Below are 23,793 nucleotides of genomic sequence, written 5' to 3' on the forward strand. Positions count from 1 at the left end.
TCACTTACTCTTTTAGTTCAGGAAACAAAAGAGAATCCCTCTATGTTCTTTATCTGTTTCCCAAATTTGTTGATCTCGCTTTTTTTAATTTGCCTTAGAAGGTGTTTGAATTCCCTCTCCATCAATGGTTTTATCTCATCCTCAGCCATAAAAATGTTCAAGATTCCCCATGCTAAACATCTTCCCTGGGCTCTGCCTCCCCATTTTTATTTTCCTTGCTTTCTCCTTTGATCTTCTAGTCTACACTTGGCTCAATCCCCTCCTAACCACACCTCAGCCATGCTCAACTGTTTCCTACCACCATCACTTCACTGAGAAGACTGTGAAATGTCAGAAGCAGCCCATTAATTGCCAAATCCTCCCATGTGCTTTCAGTCTCCGTCTTAGCCCATCTCTCCATGGCATTTGTCAGTGCCGACTACCTTCTCCTTGTTGAAACCCTTCCCATCCCTGGCTTCCATCTTACTAGTCTCTCTCAGCACTCCTCCTCTGTCTTTCTGGCTTTTTTTCCTGCAACTGCTCATGTAAACTGAGACCTAACCAAGGGAAGGGGGATGGCTGGTAAAAAGGCTGCTTGCAGAGGAAGGTAGAGTAGCAGGGTTGAGGGAAAGGCTGGAGAAGTTGGCTGGGGCAGTGGACACAGCTTGGAGACTATATCTAGGATGTCAGACTTTAAGTGGGACCGTTGTTTAAAAGTTTGTAAAACCATGGCTTATAGTTGAGAATTAAATACATCTAGGCAGGGGTTTCCCTGACAGTCCAGTGGTTGACACCTTGCCTTCCACTGCGGGTTCGATCCCTGGTCGGGGAGCTGGGATCCCACATGCCTCACGGCCAAAAGGCCAAAGCATGGAACAGAGGTAATATTGTAACAAATTCAATAAAGACTTTGAAAATAGTCCACATCAAAAAAAAAAAAAAACTACCAAAAAAAATACATCTAGGCATTTAGAAGATGAAAAAACTGAAATGAGCTGAATAAGAAAGTGCTCAGAAGTACCTAGAGATTATGACACTAAGTGAAGTAAGTCAGACAGAGAAAGACAAATATCATATAATATCACTTATATGTGGAATCTCAAAAAATAATACAAATGAAATTATTTACAAAACAGAAATAGACTCACAGACATAGAAAGCAAACTTAGGGTTACCAAAGGGGAAACATGGCAGGGAGGAATAAATTATGAGCTTGGGATTAACATACACACACTACTATATATAAAATAGATAACCAACAAGGACCTACTGTATGTGTTCCCTATAGTATAGGGAACTCTACTCAGTATTCTGTAATAACCCATACAGGTAAAGAATCTGAAAAAGAATGAATATATGTATATGTATAACTCAATCACTTTGCTCAGTGATTTACAATACTGTAAATCAACTCTACTCCAATAAAATTTTTTTAAAAAGAAGAAAAAAAGTGTGCTCACCACTGTTCCAGCCAAGGGGTCGTAGAATCGCTCCAGGAGCTGGACCACCGTGCTTTTCCCACAGCCGCTGCTGCCCACCAGGGCCAGCGTCTGGCCCTTCTTCACCTCGAGGCTCAGCCCCTGAAGCACTGGGATGTCTGGTCGAGTGGGATAGTTGAACACGACTTCATTAAATGTCACATTTCCTTCCACTGTATTCTAAAATCAGAACAATAACAGTAAATTTGATTGCTGCAATCCTGAAAATTCACAATTAGCCAACCCTCTCTACCGCCAGGTATCAGAAGGTAGTGAACTTGTATTACAGTCAGGCTTCATTTGTAACTGCTAAAATGTAATACATAAGATCTAGAAGGGTCAGTGTTTTCACAGCACGTCTCGTTAACACAATACAGATGTGAAAACTCAAATCTGTTCCCCAAGAATAGGGTAACCCACATATAATAAAACCTCATTAGCAGGATTTGTGTATAAAATGGGCAGTATTTCTACATCCGTGTGGCTTTGTTCTACAAAAGTACTAGACGTTAACGTGTATTATCAGCATTTACTAAAAATGAACTAAAATGACCGAGAAACTTTCATTTTATTACCACCAAATAAAAAAAGCACAGATTTTATTAAACTTCCACTTAGAATACTAAAATTCATCAGTTAGGAGCAGATCATATAATCAAAACATCAAACTGACCGGCTTTAGGCCTTCCGTGCTGTAGCTGTCGATCACAGGGGTTTTTTCAATGATCATGATGACGTGGGCTGCTGACACTTTGGCCTTGGCATAGTCAGGAGCAAATGAACTGACCTGTCCCACAGCCATCGCGCCAAAGACAATGGCTGAGAACACTCTGCCAACAACAAAGACAAAACGTGCAAAGAGTTAGGATTGCAACGCTAGGAAGGTGACACTCCTACACCCAGAGCACGATCTCAAACAGTCACAACACGTTAGTCAAAAAGTTTCAAAAAAAAACCACTTTTCCTTATAAGTTCATATCAGTGTAACTGACTGATTGTAAAATGACCCCATGTTTCATCTCTCTCTGTGTCCTCACCTTCTTGTAAGTGACTTTGCATCTCCTCTACTGAAGAAGTAGAGTTTGTTTTCCTACCCTTTGAATCTGGTTTGGCCTTGGAATTTGCTTCAGCCAACAGGATGTGGCAGAAGTGACTGTTGCCAGGTCCAAGCCTATGACTCAGGGGGCCTTGCATGCTTCTCTCTCTCTCTCTCTCTCTCCCCGCCACTACCACAAGCCCACCTAGCTGCTGGCAGACAAGGCACAGACAGAAGAGTGCCGTGGGCCCCAGCCAACTAGCCTGTTACTCACTGCACACAAGAGCGAGCCCAGCTGAGATCCACTATGCCCAGATCAGCAGAACTGCCCAGCTGACCCCCAAACTTAAGGGCAAAAATAAATGTTTATTATCGTGTGTCACTGGGGGGGGTAGTGGGTGGCTGTCATGCAGCGTTATTTGTGGCAATCAATAACGGGTATAGGCAGTTTTGCTGGATTACATCAGATTCTTAGAAAACCTGTGAACTGTACTGCAAACAGAGTTCCTTAAAGAGCCAGATATCATGCTGCTCTCAAGATGCATCGACTTTTTTTTCTTGGCCATGCCACACGGCTTGCAGGATCTTAGTTCCCCCACCAGGGATCGAACCCAGGCCACCACACTGAAAGCGCCAGGTCCTAACCACTGGGCCGCCAGGGAATTCCCTTCATCGGCATTCTTTTTTTTTTTTTTTTAAAGGTGAACACTGAATTTCATTTATTATGTATTTCTTTCTTTTTAATTTTTTAAATTAATTTATTTATTTATGGCTGTGTTGGGTCTTCGTTTCTGTGCGAGGGCTTTCTCTAGTTGTGGCAAGCGGGGACCACTCTTCATCGCGGTGCGCGGGCCTCTCACCGTCACGGCCTCTCGTTGCAGAGCACAGGCTCCAGACGCGCAGGCTCAGTAGTTGTGGCTCACGGGCCTAGTTGCTCCGCGGCATGTGGGATCTTCCCGGACCAGGGCTCGAACCCGTGTCCCCTGCATTGGCAGGCGGATTCCCAACCACTGCGCCACCAGGGGAGCCCTCATCGGCATTCTTAATCTACGACATGGGAGTCACAGCAGCTTAAAGTTGGGAAGGACTTCACAGAATGTCAAGTCCAGCTCTCAATGCTTGTGCCAGGGCACATCCCCCCTAAGCTAGCTTCCATCCTTGGTTTTAGGACGGAGGAAGTTTGATTGAGGAAGTCTATTGTTAAAAACTTCCTTTTCAAACCAAGAAAAATGTACATCCTTTTGCATAATACATCCCTTCAAAGTACTGGAATATTATTTTCAAAACCCTTTGCATCTTTGGTAACTCCCTTCACTTTCAATATTTCAGCTGCCCTTCTCTGGACACATTTATCAAAATGCCTTTTTAAACAGTGGACCGGGACTGACGTAATATTAGGAATCTCCCAGAATAATGCCATGAGTCCATCAAGTCCATTCCTTTGGACTCTATTCCTGAGTTAATGGAGCACACAGTGTTTTTTTCTTTTTTCTTTTTAATAGCTCTAAATAAATCGCACAGATGGTTCATCTTGGACTTGTTATCATTTAGACCTGTGGAATCTGTTTAAAATGGACTGCTCTTCAGCCAGGTCTCCCCATCCCTTACTTGGAAGATGGATTTTCCAAATCTGAAAGTCCACGAGTCAGCAATTTCCATCAATTGAATACCTTAACCTCGGAGTAAAGCAATATATCAAATAATTATCTAATCAAAGCACCAATGCCAATGATGCCTGGTTATGATCTTTTGGTTATAGTTATAAATAGTACCTGCATATCAATTATCAGAAAGATGTTGAGTGGAAATTTTAAATCTTCTGTTGGAGTCATCCTGAGAAAACTGTAATGCACGCACAAGTCAATGTCCAAATAGGATGGAAATATTATACTAACACATATTCCCAGGCTTCAATGATGCTGCTTTAAATGTAAAACTGTATCACCATTAATTATGGTATGGTATCAAAGGGCAGCTCAGCCATCACCAAACCTAGACACTCAGAAAAATTACACATAATTTTCACTACCAAACTACATATTTTAGTATTTTAGAAATATAAGTTAAGTCCAGGTCTGTCTTCTGACTGAGGTACAATTTTCTGCATTCACAGTGATGGAGCAGATACTCCAATCGAGCTTTCCTTTGTCATTTCTGCATTTCTCCAGCTCTTACCTTCTAACTGCTTTTCTCTTATGAAAGAAAGCAAATTTATCCTGGAATCTTCTGGGGCTCTCAGAATTCAGTGCTCCACACCCATTCTTTGGCCGCCCTGTTTAGAATCCTTTGAAAGGAACCAGGTACTTGGCTCCGGGTTAGGCTTCTTCCCAAACACCCAGGCCTTCTGGAAACTCCTCATTGAATCACCACCCCAGCTAGCCATGGATTCAAGAAGGTCAAATGTGTGAGTCAGCATCGGGGAGAAGGGTAGACACACATTCCCCAAATGAAATGAGATGCTTCCAGGATAATACGCGGAGACTCAGAGGCAAAATGCCATCTTCTGAATCACCAAAATCTCTTCATGAAGCTTCACAGTAAGGTTTTCTATCCAGGCATGAAACTGTGCACCTTGGTTTGATTTCTAGAGTTTAACTGTAAAGACGACCCCCATACTTACAAGAGAACATCCTGAAAGTCCATGATGCCATGTCCCACCAAGTAGGCGCCAAAACGGAAACAGCCGGCGTAAGAAAAATACATCATTGCCTGGGTGATGGAAAATGTGATCCCAAAGATGTGTGCTTTCCTCAAAGAGTTTCTGAAAAGAAGACATTCTGAAACTTACTTGACTTTCAATTCTCAGTCCTTAAAACGTAACCTTTCATGGGTTAGCAGTGGGGTGTGGAGGTGCAGCAGATAAAAATGGGTTTCGTCTCCAAAACACTAAGTTTGGTCCTCACATCACCACTTGTGAGAATTCAGGAAAATGCCTAGTCTCTGAACCCCAGTGTCTTCATCTTTAATGGAGAATTAACCACACCTCAAAGCACTGAGGTCAAGTTAAAATAAGCCAAAAGACAACAAGAAGAGCTTGTTAGGGATTAATAAATTCCTCCCCTTTCCCCCACCCATGGACATATAATATGTACGTACTCTATAGTGAACATTCGTTCAACACACGTTGACCCAACACCACAAGCTGGAGGGACCACGAAGGGCCAACACAAAGGAACCAGGCATGTTCTTGCCCTTGGGGACCCAGGAGTCAAGTTGGATTGTTATTTATGCAATGGAAGTATCTTATGAATCATGTGTTAAAGGAAGAAAGGAGAAGCACTAACCCTCTAGGGGAGTTAGAGAAGGCTCTGCAAAGGAGTTAACACGTGGATTTTTTTGATCCACATGGAACTGGGCGATGTGGAGGTGCGAGAGGCTGGTAAGGGGGCCGCCTACTCCTGCTTCCATCAGATCAACTTCTGCTTTTATCTGTTTCATATACTGGAATTTCAAGTGAATTTTTTTCCATAAAAAAAGACTCTACTCTCATTTTAAAAACTTTGAAAACCCACTGATAAAAGAAGAAAGGAGACTCAGAGAGGATGGGCTTGCTTATGTTCACATCACTTTTTAGAGCCCTCACTGTGAGTTCATTAAAGGAAGAACAGAAGGTCTGCACGAGAGAAGGGTAAAGAGAAGAAGGGTGTACCCAAGAAGACCACCCCCTCAGGCTCCACAGATACCTCAAATTCCATGTTCCACAAAAAACTCATTCCCAGTGGGAACATGTAATAGCGCCATCACGCAAATGCAGCATCAGGGTCATTCTCAACAACCTCTCTCCCTCCCCTCCCCTCGGTTATCTGCTCTTACAGGCTCTACCTCAGAGATGTCCCTGCCTTAGGTCAGGTCTTGTGATTCCTCTCTTGGATTAATTACAATTGCTTCCCAATTGGTTCCCTTCTAGAAGTCTCTCCACTTGTTCCCTACCTTCTGGCCAAAGTAATCTTCCTGAAAACAAATCTGATGATTGAAAAACTCCCCATACTTCCCTCCCACTCTTCAGTGGTTATTACCTGTATGGTACCTGCAAACTCAGGGCATACATATATTCAAACTTCTCCTCCCGAGTCAAAGAAACAACAGTTCGGAAGTTTTCTATAGCTTCCGTGGCAATCTGTAACAGAGAATGTCCCGTTACTGAAGGCACCAAGGCCAACAGTGGCAATTAGTTTGAATTCCATATAAGAGATTCATAAAATTAATTTTATTAATAAGTATTATTTACATATTACATATTAAATAATATTTATTATGACTCCTGAGTGTCTTTGCTATAGAAAAGGATACCAAGTGATTTATCAAATCGAGATTTAGATCTGGAAGGAAGATGGGCTAATTCAAACTCCTCTCTACAGAAAGAGAAACTGAAAACTTCAACAGATAAAGGCCCTTACCTAAAGCCACATGGCTTTACAGCAGCAAAATTAACCTAAGAACTCAGTATTTTATCTCGATTGCAGTGCCCTTTCTTCTATGATGGTCACATTTTAAGTTTATAATTATTATATATATAAAAGTTATTATAATGTCATTAAATTATAATATTATTAAAATACCTATAAAATGTAATGTTTACATTTTTCTCTGTATAATTGTCATTTGAGACAACTAAAGAATATTTGGAAAATATTGAAAAGAGAGAAGGTAATGAAAAGTTACATACTGGTGTATTTTACATAATAGTTTACATGTTATTTTCTAAACTGTACCTGTTTAACAAAATTGGGCTCAAGTTCTATGTTTGGCTTCATAGCCTTATTTTTTACCTTAACAAATAAAGAGACTTTTCAAAGGTCATTAAATATACATTAACAACGGGATGTTTAAAGGGCCACTTACTATCCCAGCCAGCTAAGCAGTCCTTTATTGCTGAACAAAGCTTTCAATTCTTATTAAAAATAATGTTGTGATAAAATTCCTCATACATAAACCTTTGTCCATATTGAATTATTTTCTTAGGAGAAGTTCTTAAAAGTTAAATTACTAGGTCAAAGGGAATAAACTACTTTTTAAGGAGCACAGCACATATTATCAATTGGTTTTCCAGAAAGTTTCTATCTATATTTTAATTGAATTTAACTTCCAACAAGGCTATTTGACTAGGACAAATACATCCTTTACCACTTTTTGGAGTCTGGGTAAAAGGGCTATGGAAAATACAAAAAACATCAGGGTACAAAATGAGATTTCAGCGTGCATCAGCATGAGACCTTGAAATGCCCTTCTATCTCGTTCTCCTCATCTATAAAATGAGGAGGATGGACAAGAGGGTCTCTGAAGTCCCTTTTAACTCTAATTCCAAGAGAAATAATTTTTAGAATTGTAAGTCTAAATTATAAATCAGTAAGAGAAATTATCCTTATTGTTTAAGATGTTCTTCCTTTCTCTGGCCTCTACACTGGTCGGAACTGATTCTAATACAGACACATTCAATTACATGAGAGTGAGTTACAGCATAAAAAAAATCACCAACCCAAAATCTTACTTATTCTTTACTGAATCCTACACAAATACCTAACTTCAAAGATAAAAGTGGATATTTGATATGACGTTGTTGGTTTTAAAGACTAATGCAAAAAATATTAGAAGAAAAAAATTAATACCATAATCTTCAAAACAAAAACATATTTAAAAAATAAAGTTAAAAATATTATACTCTGACCCAGCAGGCCAAGAAGATTGTACTATGTTTACCATAAGCTACTAACAATACAGGAAAATGTCCAGATTCAAGTTATGTCAAAATATTTTATAAAATTCTTTACATATTATAAAAATAGTATATACTCATTTTAGAAAATGCTAAAAGTGCAGAAAGCAAAAAGTTAGAGGAAAAAATTCACCTCCAGTCAAACCCCCAAAGACAATCCTTGTTCAGACCCATGGTAGAAATATTTTCAATTATAAGGCTTCAAACAAAGAGAAGAGGTTTTTTGCATCAGTAAGAAAATTCAACAAACTATAACAATGTCTGCTGAAAACCAGACTTTACTGTAAATTTCAATGTAATGATTTTAGGAAATATTTTCTGCGCGCATTCTTCTAAGGCAGGTCTGTTTTGTTTGTTATTGGTTTGTAAATGTCATTGCTTTTTAGAGTGAACAGCCCAATAAAAGTGAGAGTTTATGAATTACAGACCTTGAAAAGTGAGTAAAACAATATAATCACTAAACAACTGTCTTTATCTTGCCACACGATGAAGCAATTAGGAAAAGGATTAATTAGTACTCTGCATTCTCACAGCTTCATTTGCTCCAAGACTTTTAAACAGAGATTCAGTAAACACTATGAAGAGAGACAACTTGTAATTCAAGAACAGGAAATAGCACTGTTTTCCTCAGAAACCATCATGTACTAAATAATTTTTAAGAAAGGAAAAAATACATATATATTTCTAGAAAAAACTCACACTTCTCTTCCTACCCTCAAATAAACTGATTACAGCTTTTATTTCTAAAAAGAAAAAGCATCTATTCTATAAAAATGTTCATTCGTCAATAATAACGTGACAAATCGATGGAACACAGATCACAGGCAAGGTAGAGGTTATCAGCTGGCTCTGACATCACACAGTCCTGCTCTGGAATCCTGGGCCTGCTCTGTCCCTCTAAGGGCAAACCAACAGACACGGTCCTGGTCCCCATTTTAGTAGGGAAGACAGACCATTAATCAATAAAGAAATAGGAAAGAAAGTGCTGAGAAGTGTCAGGAATTAATTCAAGGGCCAGGAAAGACCTCTCTGAAGAGTAATAATTCTGAGATATGAAGACCAGAGGGAACCAGCTTGGAGTGTTCTAGGAACTGAAAGCAGGCCCATGAGGCCAGAGCAGGGTGAGGGAGACACTAGTGCAAGACAGGGTCAGAGAAGTCATCAGGGGCTGATTCATGCAGAGTTTTACAGCCCAGGAGAAAGGGCAGATTTTATTGCAAGTGTGATCAGAAGCCACTGGAGGATAAAAGTGATGACTAATAAGAACCTGCAGTATAAACAAACAAACAAACACACAAAAAAACCAACTAATACTAAACTTTCTTTGGGTTATTTGTATGGAAATATGTTAAAATAAATGTTCCAGACATTACATGAATTTCTAAAAATCTTATATGTTCTGGTATAATGTTATAAGTCATAATTCTAGTTATTACTTTAAAATGTATATCCCAGAAATAACTAAATTTCCTTGTCAATTGCATTACTATGAACTTTCATCAAATCTTTAACCGTGGTCATTTTTAAGTCTTTTGTCATTTACAGATAGTTCTGGGTGTACTCTGAAGCTTTTGCAAATATGTTCCTATAAAAGGGTTTCATCTTCAAGGAATTCATGGAAAAGACTCTGACAAGTACAGGTTTCTGGTAACTGACTATACTGCTGAACTGAATGAATAAGCATTTTCAGAGCTCTAATGGAAAACTGATGAATTCATAAAAGTGCTAACAAAAGATCGAGATAAAAAAAATTAATTACATGGGACTGAGTGAACTGATGAGGACGACTATAATTTTTGTGACTTTCTGTTTGAATAAAAAAAAAAATCCCACAAGGACTCAGAGGCAAAAAACATACAAATCAATTTTCACTGCAAAGTGAAGGAGCTGTTACAGTGGAGGATTACTGGACTGAATGTCAGTATTATGACACAGTACAAGTGTGTTTCGTGTTTGGGAAATGCAATCGTTGTTGCTTTTGTTGTGGTCATCCATTTACAATGCTTGGTGTCAGTTTATTTACCTCTTGTAAAAATAAAATATAGTGTGTGTGTGTGGAAAAAAAAAAAGAAAAGAAGCCACTGGAGGAGTTAAAGGTTAGCATGATTTTGTTTGTGTTTGTAAGAGATGAGTGTGGCTTCTGTAAGAGGAATATAGAAAGTAGACAGATCAGTTAGGCTGCTGCTGTGTGACTTTGGGCAAGTTACCTGACTTCTCTGAACCTTGGGTTTTATTACCTAACAGGGATAATTCCAAAGGGTTATTGAGAGTGTCAAATGAGGTAATGCATGTAGAGCTCTTAGCATGATTCCTGGTATACAATAAACAGGCAATAAATGGTAACCTGAGAATTGTGATCAGGTGGGAGTTGATTTTTACTATTTCATGGACCCGCTGGTACAGCAACCACCACTTTCCCTACCTGCTGTTTCCTCTCTCATGAACCACCAATGGAGCAGAACATTTACCTCACCCCCAACCTTTACCTAGAAAACCTGCCACACTCACATGTATCTATTTCCGTCTGCACCCCTTCCCCTGTCCCCTCTGACAGAACTCCCAGAGTCTTAAACCTGATGCACCACTTCGAAGGTGCCAACCTGTGGTTTGCAGTGAATTAGCTTCCGATCTGTCATCTTCTTCCTACGAACAACCTAAGACTCCTTTCTGGGACATTTTGAACACCTCAGTAAACAATGACACTATAAAAGAGTAACGCACTTTCTTTTTATACACATTTTTTCCATCTTCTCATCAGATGAAGAGTCAACACCATAGGGGAGAAACCAACAAAGGACAGGATTAAATGAAGTGACTGGTCACAGGATGGACTCCAGACACCTGGGGGCCGGCACCATCCTGCTGAACCTCGGGACCGGGGCTCTGACGGCCTGAAGGGAAACTTCACGTGAGGTCTTTCCCTCATTGGCAATCGCTGAGAAGCACTAAAGCTGGTCCAGAGGAGCTTCCTGAAGGAATCCCAAGGACACAGGGTAGAAAGTCTGAGGAGATGGCAGGGAGGTGGAGGACAAAGTGTGAGTGGTGATAACCAACCTTCAGGACCCCCTCCATCATCCTATTCGTGAGCTGCCTGGTCCAGAGGCAAAGTACCTCAGACACCTGGGCCACTGGATCTGCCTGGGTCCCTGCCCTGACTCTTAGGAACCTTGAAGGGTCCACTGATAGATATATCCCTATCCTAGATGGTAGGCCCAGTTTTGGGGGTGCTCTGACCACTCATTTCTACAATGATACAGATCACATGATATCAGATTATGTGCCGCCATCTGCAGACCTCTTCGTTTCTTAACAGAGGCACAACTTGGGAGCGCGACTGTCTGGGTTTGAATCCTGGCTCTGAAACTTAAACTCACGAGCTCTAAGGCATTGGTGGCATTACCTGCCTGTGCCTCAGCCTCACCTGAAAAAGGAGCTATAATAGAACCTATCTCACAGGGTCACCCTGAGAGGTAAAGCAATTGCCATATAAGCATTTGTTCAAAACAACAACTCTGCTCGATACTCTGTAATAACCTAAATGGGAAAAGAAGCTGAGAAAGAAAAGATACATGTATATGTATTACTGAATCACTTTGCGGTACACCTGAAACTGACATAACATTGTTAATCAACTATACTCCAATGTAAAGTACAAATTCTTTAAAAAATAAAGGGAGATGCAAAATGCAAATCAAAAACAACAACAGACAAGCATGCAACACCGCCCCTCAAAAAAAAATGTATTAGGGTAAGGGTAAACAGAAATAACACAAAGGGAGGAGGTGTATGAAAGGAAAAGAATGATAATATTTTAAGCCAGATAGAATAAATACCTTTAAGACTTTTCCATTTTTTAATGTCCCCCCTCATATGTAATTAAATGGGCCTCCTTTCCTCAATAAAGCAATGGATTTCTGCTTGCTCCAGAGAAAGAGGGAGAGGAGTGTGAAGACAATCGCCTGAAACTAGAAAAGCCTGACAAAATTAGTTGTCAGTCTGTGAGTCTAAGAATTTGTTTTGCTACTTTTCTTCAGTTTTCAACCCGCTGAACAAGCGTCAAATAAGACCGCTTTGAGGAATGGTTATAAAAACATTCTCGGAGCTTAGGAAGTAGTCGTAACAGAACGACACCGATTAGAATATTTTACTCTACTTAGGTCAGCGATTATACTCCGTCTGACTCACCTTCCCGGCACCTTCTAGTTCTTTCTTATCTTTCAGTGCTTGTCCAGACAGCATTTTCATTTCAATAACTCCTGCTACTGCAATGATGGGTACAATTGCTAACAGTAAAAGTGTTAACTGCCAGCCATAGATTAAGGATATAATAATGCCTGTCCCAAGATTTGCTATATTCTGGGTAATTACAGCAAGCCTGGAACCTATAGCCTGCAAAACAAACAAACAAAACACTGTCAGAGAGACACTTTCATATTTCATATTATCTTTAAAATCCATGCTTATATATTTTCTTAAGGATTATGATAATTCAGCTTCGTGAGAATCTCATCTCCTCGGTTATGAAATAAAAAGTAAAGGTTTACTTATAAGTCTATCTGGTTTCTAAAATGAGGATCTCCACAACTTCAGAATAAATACTAAAAGTAGATCAATAATTCAGAGTTCAATTACATATTTCTCTCTCATCTGATTTTTTAATACCAAGAAAATTTTCATTAAACAATGACACTGTGATCCCTAATGCAAGCTCAGCAAATTAGCAGGATAAAACAGTCTGACAATTATATTCAACTGGGACTGTTGGAAATTTCCAGTGTTAGATATATAACTACCTATAACTTAAGCCTAGTATTTGTCATGGAGGGTATGCAAATATTGGGTTGGCCAAAAAGTTCGTTCAGCTTTAAGTAAAAATAAAAAACATTTTTCATTTTCACGAAGAACTTTACTGAACAATGTATTCACTAACTGAATGAACTTTTTAGCCAACCCAACATCTCTTGGCCTATTTGAGATGCTTATAGTGTTTAGAAAAAGTACACAGAGCTGAAAGTTATGGAATTTAAATTTAGAATATTAAGCAGGCATCAGAACCTTCAGCTTATACGCCAGAGGGAGCCTGAAGCATGATTTTCAGGAGCATGCAGTTATTTCCAACTCAAAAGCCAGAAGTCAAAACATAAAGTCAATTCACTCCACTACTCTATACTTCTCTCCTTTACCCTGGAAACACCCCATGCCCTCAAGCCTTTCCCAATTCCTGCCCTGGCCCCCCGATCTGCTTTTTTGGAAATGGCCCATGTTTTTTCCACTCCCCAAATGTCCTCTGCCTGAGGGGGGCCAGTCTCAGGGAAAGATTATGATGGAGTACAGTCTAGAATGGTCACTGCCACTTCTGTGACTTTGGACAAATTCTTCTCAACCCCAAAATGAGCAGGTACATTGATTAATAACTAAAGCTTCTGTCAGCTCTGAATTTTTAGGACAGAATTCTTTACAAGCCCCGTGTCTCAATATCGACCCTCTGAAATCATTCAACACCTATGTTGATATAAACACCAAACCAGTAATCAGGGGAAAATGCTGTTAAAATAAACTACCAGTAACGCTACACATTAAATTCCATACCAGGGAACTGCACCAGGGCTGAAACAAACAGCATAAATAATAGAGCATTTATTTTTGTTTGATGCAGTCACTGAGCTTATGATAAAGGGATGCTTAGCCAAACTTGGTGTAAGTCAAGTCATCCCCCAAGTTCACGGCAGACGAATTACCCCAATACCTAAGGTTTCACAGATATAAACGTTCAGCTGTGGATGGTAGCCAAGACCACAGAAATAAGTAAAATGTATCATAGATGACAAATTCTTCTTTAGTGTACATGAAAGATGACCTAAAAGACCTAGAACCTTAAGCTGGAGGGAAAGTAAGCCCCTTGGCTTAATGTGATTTAATGCTTCCAGTGACATTGCACTGGTCACCAATCTTTAAAGACTGACACTCACTGTCGCATCATCTATTCCTCACACAGAGAAGGTGTCTCTAGAACGCTCCACGGGAGAGCACGGATTATTAGTAGTAGCCAGGTCATTTTCATTTTGAAAGTAAGAATGAGAGTAGGTAATACTCCAAAACCAGAGCCCAAGAGTGAAGCAAGGTAAGACAAGAATGCTTTAATACCTGAAACCCACTAAGACTCTCCTCACAGTGTCTTTATCCCACTGTGCTATCACATATTTGTAACACTTCCTCTCCCACTCATTTTTCTCCCTGTTTCCCCCTCTCTGGCTATTTATTTCCTCCTCAAAGCACCACCGTATGGCTTGCAGTCCAATTTTAAAATATGTGTGCTTATCGGGGAAAAAAAAGCCTATTTCCTGAAACTCCTTTTGAAATTAAGAACATTTACCTTCATCTTTCCCTCAAATACCTTCTCCCAGGGGGAAAAAAATTTTTATTTTATTTTTTTATTATTCAGTCATCAATTTTATACACATCAGTGTATACATGTCAATCCCAATCGCCCAATTCAGCACACCACCAAAAAAAATTTTTTAATACATAGTTGCTTTTGACGTCTATGTGGCTCTCATTTGCTTTTTCCTCAGAATTCTAATCCTTACATGAAAATTAAATTTAAAAGCCCACAATTTCATAAGCAAAATATTGAAATATATTTTCTTCTGATTTATGGTTAGCAGGATTAAGCTACTTGCTCAAAAATACATCGGAGAAAATGTTTCATTGATGGTGAAGTTAAATAAGAAAAAAATTTACACTTAGATAAACAGCATCACTAACTATATACACACAGACTTGAGTTCACCCTGTTTTAGGTGGCAATGATCTTTGACAGGACTGTTTGGCTTAGGTATTTATATATATAAAAATTACACTACTTCCTACTATGAAATAGATATACACACACACACGTGTGTATGTATATATATGTATATGTGTGGATATATATGTACAAATGTATATACATACACACATGTATCCACTATCATAAACAGGTCAGCTGGTGCCATAAAGGGGATTCAACTGCCCTCTCTCAGCCAATTTGTGGTAACAGCTATATTGGGCTTTCCTGGTTCCCATGATGCTTCCCAGTCTGATTGCCTCCTCTTCCCTGGTCTCTCTTTTTTAGCCCCTGTTTTAACATTCTGGAGAACAGTTCTGACTCCGAGTGGCTCATACAAGGTGTGCAGGTGTCGTCCGTGCTACTGGGGCCATGAAAGTGGGAGTTTGAGGAAACAAGCGAGAAGCAGACGGCTGACCCTGATAGGCAATTAAGCAGAATGGAGTTCCTGGATGTGGTCAAGGCCCTCACAAACACCACTGCAGAGGGGAAGGACTGAGCACTAATTCTACGAACACAGGAAAGGCATGACTTAGAGGAATTATGAAGGCCTGACGGCCAGTGCACAGTGGACAGACAGCATCTGCTCAGGGTTTGGCTGCAAGGGGCTGAATTAGTGTGTTTCCTCCAGCACGTGTCCCCCTGTGCTAAACGGGATGTGGGACGTGTGTGTCGGTGAAAGCACATGAGCGCACACGACAAGGTCTATGTGAAAGGGATACTAAAGTTATGGCAGCAAAGTTTAGCTAGGGAATTCAGGATTGAGGAAATTTCAGGACATAATTTGTCCCCGGTGATCACTATCCCCAGGCAAGGCTCTTCCAAGGAGCTAGCCGAATGGATTAACCCCAAGCTTGTTGATTGATTCTCATGGTAATTTAAATAAAAAATAAAATAGAGTAATACTTTACGTCCTCCTCCACCTACCAACCCATTTCTCTGCCCCATTTACCAGAAAACCCTGTCATGATTTGTCCAACTGTGTCCTAATCCTCTTTCCATCTTTCTCGTAAACCCATTTCCATCAGGCTCTTGTTCCCATCACACCCCTTAAACAGTTCTTGTTCGAACCATAAGCACCGCTGTGTGGCTACAGCATTGTACAATGTTTGCTCGTCCTACAAGCTTATCAGCAGTATTTGAGATCCTAGACTCCTCCTTCCTTAAAATGCTTTCTTCATGTTGTTCTTGGACATTGCCCTTCTCCCTCACTGGCCACTTATTCTTGCTCTTCTTCGCTGGGTCATCTCATAGCCCTGAGCTCAGGGCCCAGACCTTGCCATCTTCTCTATCCTCCCACGCTTCCTTGGCTATCTCCTCCTGCCTCATGGCTTTAAAAGCCACCCATGTGCTGAAAAATCTCCAAATGTGTTTTTCCAGACCAGACTTCTCTGCTAACCTCTAGACTTGCAAATCCACCTGCTGTCTGGACATCTCCACTTGGACGTCTACTGTGGGCATCTCAAACTCAACATGTCCCAGACACAACTCTTTCAACAGGTTCCCGGTTTCATTAAAAATCAACTCCATTTCTTCAGTTGTGCAGGTCCAAAATTTTGGAGTCATCCTTAAATCCCTTTTCTCTAATATCTCGTACCACGTTCAGCCGACCAACAAATTCCATTGGCTGTACCTTCAAACTATACCCAGAATCTGATTACTTGTTATCACTTTCACTATGACTCTCCTAGTCTAAAACACTATCTTCCCTCCCCCTGGATGATTGCAATAGACTCCCTGCCTCTCCCTGACCCCTTCAGCCTATTCACACAGCAGCCTTTAAAAATTTAAGATCATGTCCCTCCTATATTCAAAACCCTACAATGGTTTCTCATATAATTTCAGATATGATGCTGATCTCAACTCTTATGACTTTCCCTTTCACTCATTTTATTCCAGCCACACTATCCTCCTTGCTGTTTTGGGAATAGTTGTAGAAATAAATGCTCCAACCTCAGGGCCTTTGCACTTGCTGATCCTTCTGTTCAGAATATGCCACCCTAGACATCTATAGGGCCGGCATCTTTCCCTCCTTCATGCCTCTTGAATATGTTGCCGCATCATCGAGATTGCGGCCTTTCTTCCCTGACAACCAGCAAGCCCCTACCAGCATATCCTGCTGCCATTTTCTTCCACAGCTCTTATGACAATCTGACATCCCATAAGGGCTCAGGAAGGGCATGGTTGCTGTCTCTTTTAGGAAGTCCCAAGTTATTTCAGGCAGTGTACGTTCTGTTCTGTTAGATTCTGCACAGCTTGAGCTAAACCTCAATTTCTGTTGATTTGTTTGCTTTAAGTATTAAAGCAACAATGCTCAAGGTTTATATTGAGATTTTATAACTGTATCTGCTTCCACATTCATAACCTAATTTATTTTTTACAGAAGCCCCATGTATTAGTTATAAGAAATGTAATCATAGTACTCTTACAGAAAGATTAAAAGCTAAAGATTGCTAAGGTTCAAGGGAGGGAAAGACATGGCAGAGATCACATGCTTTTTTTCCCCCAAATTCCACATCATCCTGTAGATTTTTGTCATAAACAGTTGTAGTTAAAGGAGCAGTTGTCACTTTATCCACAAATCAAAATCTGCTGGTTCAATAGTTTCTAGTTATATCCCTTAAAGAGATTCACATAGTAGCAGAATTTAAGTTTTATAGTCTGAGCGAGTTGTTCCTTCTACCCTTGTTTCAATTTTTTCATGCTCTTTTCAATTCTTTCAATCTTTTTTTTTTTTCACATCTTTATTGGAGTATAAATGCTTTACAATGTTGTGTTAGCTCATGCTGTACAACAAAGTGAATCAGCTATATGTATACATATATCCCCATATCCCCTCCCTCTTGAGCCTCCCTCCCACCCTCCCTATCGCATCGTTCTAGGTGGTCACAAAGCACCGAGCTGATCTCCCTGTGCTATGCAGCTGCTTCCCACTAGCTATCTATTTTACATTTGGTAGTGTATATGTCAGTGCTACTCTCTCACTTCGTCCCAGCTTACCCTTTCCCCTCCCCGTGCCCTCAAGTCCATTCTCTACGTCTACGTCTTTATGCCTGCCCTGCCACTAGGTTCATCAGAACCGCTTTTTAAAGTTTCATATATATGCGTTAGCATAGGGTATTTGTTTTTCTCTTTCTGACTTATTTCAATCTGTATGGCAGACTCTAGGTCCAGCTACCTCACTACAAATAACTCAATTTTGTTCCTTTTTATGGCTGAGTAATATTCCATAGTATACATGTGCCACATCTTCTTTATCCATTCATCTGTTCTGTCAACCTTTTTAAGATTTTCTTTGCTCCCCTCTGAACTTCAGTGCCCCTTAACTTTCTTACAGCAACTACACACATTCTTTTTTTCAGTAGCTATTATAATTTTCTGGGGATTAGCAAAGCATTAAAACAGACTGAACCTTCAAGATATGATGATAAATACTTCCTTTTCTAAATAATTATCCTTCCACATGTATTTTGTTAATAGCATGAATAAGATGGCAAATAACAAAACAAAGCTTATAAGTTATCTATACACTATACAGGGCATGATATTTAAATAGTTAACATTTTTTGCCATAAGGCACATGATATATTGCATAGGTTAAAGTTTAAACATTTTCTTAATGATGATGAGAATTAACTGCAGGGAGAAAATTAGTTTCATGCTGAAATTCAAAATGGCCCATTACGACAATCACAGCAGAAAGGAGGCAGTCAGTACCCCTTGAACTTGAGCAGCGTCACTGGCAAGCCTGGTCGTCAAGGCTCCCGTGGTGTTTTTAGGGTCATCAAACCAGCTCACATCCTGTGACACAGAAAATGATTTCATTATCTTAAAGCCCGATGCATGAGACCCTCAGCTCGGAGGGCAGTGACAGGGTCAGGTTTATTTATCACTTATCCTCCTGCATTAAGCGTTCAGGATTTGATACTGAATAGACAAGAAAGGGACTTATTAGACAAAGTCATAAATAGACCATTTCATTTGTCAAAGAAATTTTTTGAGTGCTTACTTTGTTCCAAACATAATTTCTAAGTGTTGGATCTATTCAACACTGAACAAAAAAGACAAAGTCGCTATTTTCATGAAGCCCAGATTCTAGTGATGGAAACCACAGATAAATATATACCATGCCAGGCGGTAATAAATGGTAGGAAGAAAACAGACTGGGGTAAGAAGGAAAAAAAAAGTGAGGGAAGGCACTACTTTATAGATTGGGAAGGGGACAGAGAAGTCCTCTCTCAGGTGACATTTGAGCAGAGACTTGAATGAAGAGAAGGATGAGAATATCTGAGACAAGGAAAAAAGAGCATGTGCAAAGGCCCCGAGGAAAAGGCATATTTGATCTGTTCACATACAAGCAAGAAAGCTGTAAGGGCTGCCACCAGTCTTAAAAGCACCTCTGGAAAAAAAAAAAAAAAAAAAAGCACCTCTGTGGGAATGTGTAAAGCCGCCTCTTCCTCTGGACAGACTTCTATCCTCACTGGGCTGTCCCTCTCCTCCTCTCATACCCGCATGCAATGAACCAACGGGTATAGAGTAGACTGTGTATGGGAGAGGGGGCGAAGCTACAGGAGATGAGGTCTGAGAGGTAGTGGGGACCACATCGTGTGTGACCTTATAGGTAACTGTAAAGATTCCAGATTTGGGGACTTCCCTGGCAGTCCAGTGGTTAGGACTCCGCACTTTCACTGCTAAGGGCCCAGATTCAATCCCTGGTCGGGGAACTAAGATCCCATAAGCTGCGTGGCGCAGACAGAAAAAAAGGAAATAAAGAGTCCAGATTTTACCCCGACAGATATGGGTAGCTTTCAGCAGGTATGGGGCAGAGGGATGTGATTTGACTTTTTATCTTAGAAGAATGATTCTGGATCTTGGGCGATGAACCCACTGAACTGGGATAAGGACGGAGGCAGCGGGACCAGTTAGGAGGCTGTTGTAATACTAAACAAACTAGAGGAGTCGAGGACGACTCCAAAGTCACTAGCCTGCACAACCGGTAGAATGGAGGTGCCATTTACTGATATGGGGGAGGACTAGAAAAGGAGTAAGCCCTGCGGGGAGGGGAGTCAGAAGTTCAATTCTGGAAATATTCGGTATGAAATGCTTAATAGACATTCACATAGAGAAGTCGAATAAACACATAACTGTGGTTCAGGGCAGAATAAACCAATTGGGTTTAAAAAAAAAATCAACAAAAGAAATCTAGATTAAAATTTAGCCTTCAACATAAAATAGGATTTTCTTTGTAAAACCACTTACACTTTTCAATACAAAAATACTAGAAAGACTGTGAGTTTGAAGTACCAGTTTATGTCTGTTACAAAAATAACTATGGTCCTAAGAAGTTACCTCGATAGTTGATTGGCAATGAAAGCAGTATCTATCATTTTCCCCAAAAATATTGAAGGAAAAAAACACAGCATTATAATTTCTTATAGTATGTATCCATTTGCTTTTAAAAATTGTTCAGTGCTTAAGTGCCTCCCCCACTGAAATGTAACTTCCGTGTACTAGGGACCGTTCTGATGTGAAGGCCTTACAATACCTAGTATTGTGCCTTGTAAACAGAAGGCACTTAATGCATGATGGCTGGACTTAATAATTTATGGAGAGGGCACTACACAAATCATCAGCTCAGCTTCCAAAGAATAATGGACCTTGGAGCTGGCCTGGGGGCTGGCAGGGCAATGGGGCATTTAGCCCTGGACCAAAGCCTTGAGTCTAAATCGAATGTCAGTTATAAATATGGTTTGACTGAAAATCCTAACACAGGGCCCTCCACCAAATAGTGCTCTTTCACTCACTGGCTTCAGTCCTGGCTCTGTCAGTCACAAGCTAGCAATCCCCATGAATATGTCTTCTTTTTAAGTGGCCGGGGTAGGAGTAGGAAAGGACTGAAGAATGAAAGACAGCTGGGAAAATGTGAATGTCATCTAGAAATCAACACAGCCAAGTGAAGCTCCTCAGCCAGGGTTCAAGTACGCCCAGCATATCCGGGGCATCCAGATGGAGCATCTTTGTATTAGTGATTTTAAAATGGAAAGTTATAAAGTCACAGGCAAAATTTGCATGATTGTTAAAGAAACTTTCCCCTTTGAACTGGGCTGCTTTGGGTTGCAAGTCCAGAATCCCCTTCCCCCTTGCCCCAGAAAAACATTCACATCTGTCTGTTGTTAGGGTTCTGAAGGTGTTAAGTGTGAGAGACATTCCATTAAATCATTAACCGCCAGTAACACTGCAGCTGGAATTAATCTATCAGTCTAGCCCCAGCGAAGAACCTGAGCAGCAGGGAACGGGCCATGGGGATGACTTTTGATCTGTGGAAAGAAAGGGTACAGAAGGCATTTCCTGGTGGGAAGAAGCACAAGTATCCTGGGTTTCCCAGGGGAAAGAAGGAAAGAGAGGAAAGGGATGAGGAGCATGGAAGATCGCTTCCACCTACTCTGCCTACAGCTGCTGAGACACAGGCTGGAGGCGAATCTGCCCTGGAGACTCCCATTTGTCTCGCAGGGACCCCAGTCCTTGTGCCCACCCACAGGAGACCTCCCGGGGCAGGGCTCTGAGCCTGACCTGGTGGGCGGTTCACCAGCATCTCTGATATGCGATTGAGGGAAGATCAATACAGGGGCTCTGAGTAACCTGACAGCCTCCCCACGGCTTCCCCACAGGGCACAGCGGGGAGTTCTGCATTTCCCAGGCACAGCCCTCAACAGACATACCTGTCTCAGCATGGATCTGAAAACCATGTATCGGAGCCGCTTGGTGAGGATCTCTCCGGCCTTGCCAAACGTGTAGCCCTGTGAAGAGTAACATGCCCCAAAGGGAAAAGACTTGTCAGAGACCCAGCCGCTGATGACACAGCAGGAGGGGGACTTGGTGTCACTGCTAAAGCAGGACACCAGACAAAGTCAGAAAGCCCGATTGCAAGGCTTGGCTCTCTTTCGGCGACAGTGTACTATGGCGCGTGGCCGCACTGCTGGAAGAGCCGGGAGAGTTTTGAAATCGACACTGCCGCTCCCCAGCCAGCTGGTGGGCCTGTCGGGGATTTATTAGGACGTGGTTTCTCTGTCCCCCGTTCCCCCTCCTGCTTATTTCTCCCCGTGAACCAGGGTCTGTCACTCAGGAAGCTGGGGAGTTGTTCCCAAGGCAGAAGGCACTCTAAACCAGGGGTTTATATTACATATCATCCAAACCAGAACATTTTTGAGCGTGAGAAGGGGGGCTGTATCATAATTACACCAGGACCCGAGGTGCAACCTGGGAAAACAAAAATATACAGCCACCCCAGCCATAAAAGATACAGACAACAAAGATATCAAATTCTTAGTTTCCAAGTTAAAAAAAAAAAAAAAAAAAGCCAAAGTCTAGGAGCGAAATAGTTGGAAAGGAAGGCTTACTGAGAGAGAATTTTCTGCACTGCCCTTCCCCTTTCCCCAAGGATATAATCTGTGTCTGGGAGGAAAGAAGAGTTTTGGGAAAGAAGAAAGTAAGATGTGATTGTACGGCCATGCTGGGCCCTGTCTGGGGAGGAAGGAGGACAGACCCTCATTCCAGTGAGTTTGGGGATACAGGACCAGAAGGAAGCACTGCTCCCCTTTCTATCTGGAGCGCTGGGGAGCGCTGGGGATGAGGCTTGCCACACAATGGCCTGGAGAAAGCAGAGTGGAAATGGCTGGATGGTGTATCAGAAGAGGAGAAGCCCTAATAACAGCCTAGTGTGTTGGACATTACGGAGAGAGAGGGAAGAAACACGTGCAAAGAGCACTCTTCCACGTGGTCCTGACCAACGAAGACAGGTGGGACCATGTAACGGAAGGCCACCAGTCCCTCGGGTCACCAACATGAGGCAGGGGGGCAGCGGAGATGCACAGACCACCCCCCTCTGCCCAGTGCTGTAACGCTGCATAACCCTCCTGCGAAAACAGACACCAGTCCAGGGAGAAGGGGGAGAAGGAGAAACCCTGGATTAACTGAGCTGACGCCTGAAGTTACCAAAATGATTAACTTTACTTGGAAACGACCAGATGAAGGTTTCTGCTATTAGACTGAATGAAATCTGAACTATCTTGCCCACTACAGGAATATTACTGTTGTTATTTTGTTGACAACTTTCATTGTTAAGTACTTCACAAACACTGTAAGGCCTCAGGACAAACCCATAATCACCACTTCACAGAAGAAATGGAGGTTTGGAGAGGCTGGTAAATTGCCAGAGGCTACAGTTCTAAGGTGGCAGAGCTGGAATCTGAATCTTCGTCTAAGAGAATCTTAACCAGAATGAGAACCCAGAGCCTGGGATTGAACCCCACAGTCAGCTCCTTCCTTGCATTTCTAAATGAGGAGTTGGCATTCTAACATCACCGTTAGTCACCGTGCCACCTCTGCACTTCTGAGGTCCTGGGATTCAGAGCCTTTGTTTTCACCTTGGTTTGCCAGGCAAACCAGGCTTCAGTTTCTCTGAGCATCATTATGTTACAAAGGTACCACTTTAACTGCCTTTGCTTCACCAATTCAAATCTCCAGCTCAAAGCCTACCTCCCTCCAAATTTCTTAACCAACTGCACCCTCAGCAATCTCTACCTTCTCCCAACTCCTATGGCATTAATAGTTGGTAAGGCAATCTCGCATACAATTAGTGTCACATTTATTCTAGTATGATCAAATTCCCCAAAGAGACCTGAAGTACTCAGTAACAAAAGAGTCCAGAGCTTTGGACCTCCTATCATGTCCAGAAAAGTGTTCTGTCTGTTCAAAATATGAA

At 41.3% G+C, this 23,793-nt stretch overlaps 1 protein-coding gene across 2 annotated transcripts in view; it reads right to left on the reverse strand.

The window, feature by feature from the left end:
* The window catches only part of ABCB1 (ATP binding cassette subfamily B member 1), a 99,015-nt gene that overhangs the window by 11,244 nt on the left and 63,978 nt on the right, over positions 1 to 23,793 (reverse strand). For both annotated transcript variants that reach the window (XM_082398191.1, XM_082398192.1), the window contains 7 exons: positions 21,752 to 21,829; positions 18,750 to 18,833; positions 12,392 to 12,595; positions 6,510 to 6,610; positions 5,114 to 5,254; positions 2,131 to 2,287; positions 1,440 to 1,637 (listed from right to left, as the gene is read on the reverse strand). In XM_082398191.1, the coding sequence (XP_082254317.1) occupies positions 1,440 to 1,637; positions 2,131 to 2,287; positions 5,114 to 5,254; positions 6,510 to 6,610; positions 12,392 to 12,595; positions 18,750 to 18,833; positions 21,752 to 21,829 (963 nt within the window). The remainder of the gene's footprint in view (positions 1 to 1,439; positions 1,638 to 2,130; positions 2,288 to 5,113; positions 5,255 to 6,509; positions 6,611 to 12,391; positions 12,596 to 18,749; positions 18,834 to 21,751; positions 21,830 to 23,793) is intronic.

This window comes from Balaenoptera borealis, assembly GCF_965194805.1.
Source record: "Balaenoptera borealis genome assembly, chromosome: 7".
NCBI lineage: Eukaryota > Metazoa > Chordata > Mammalia > Artiodactyla > Balaenopteridae > Balaenoptera > Balaenoptera borealis.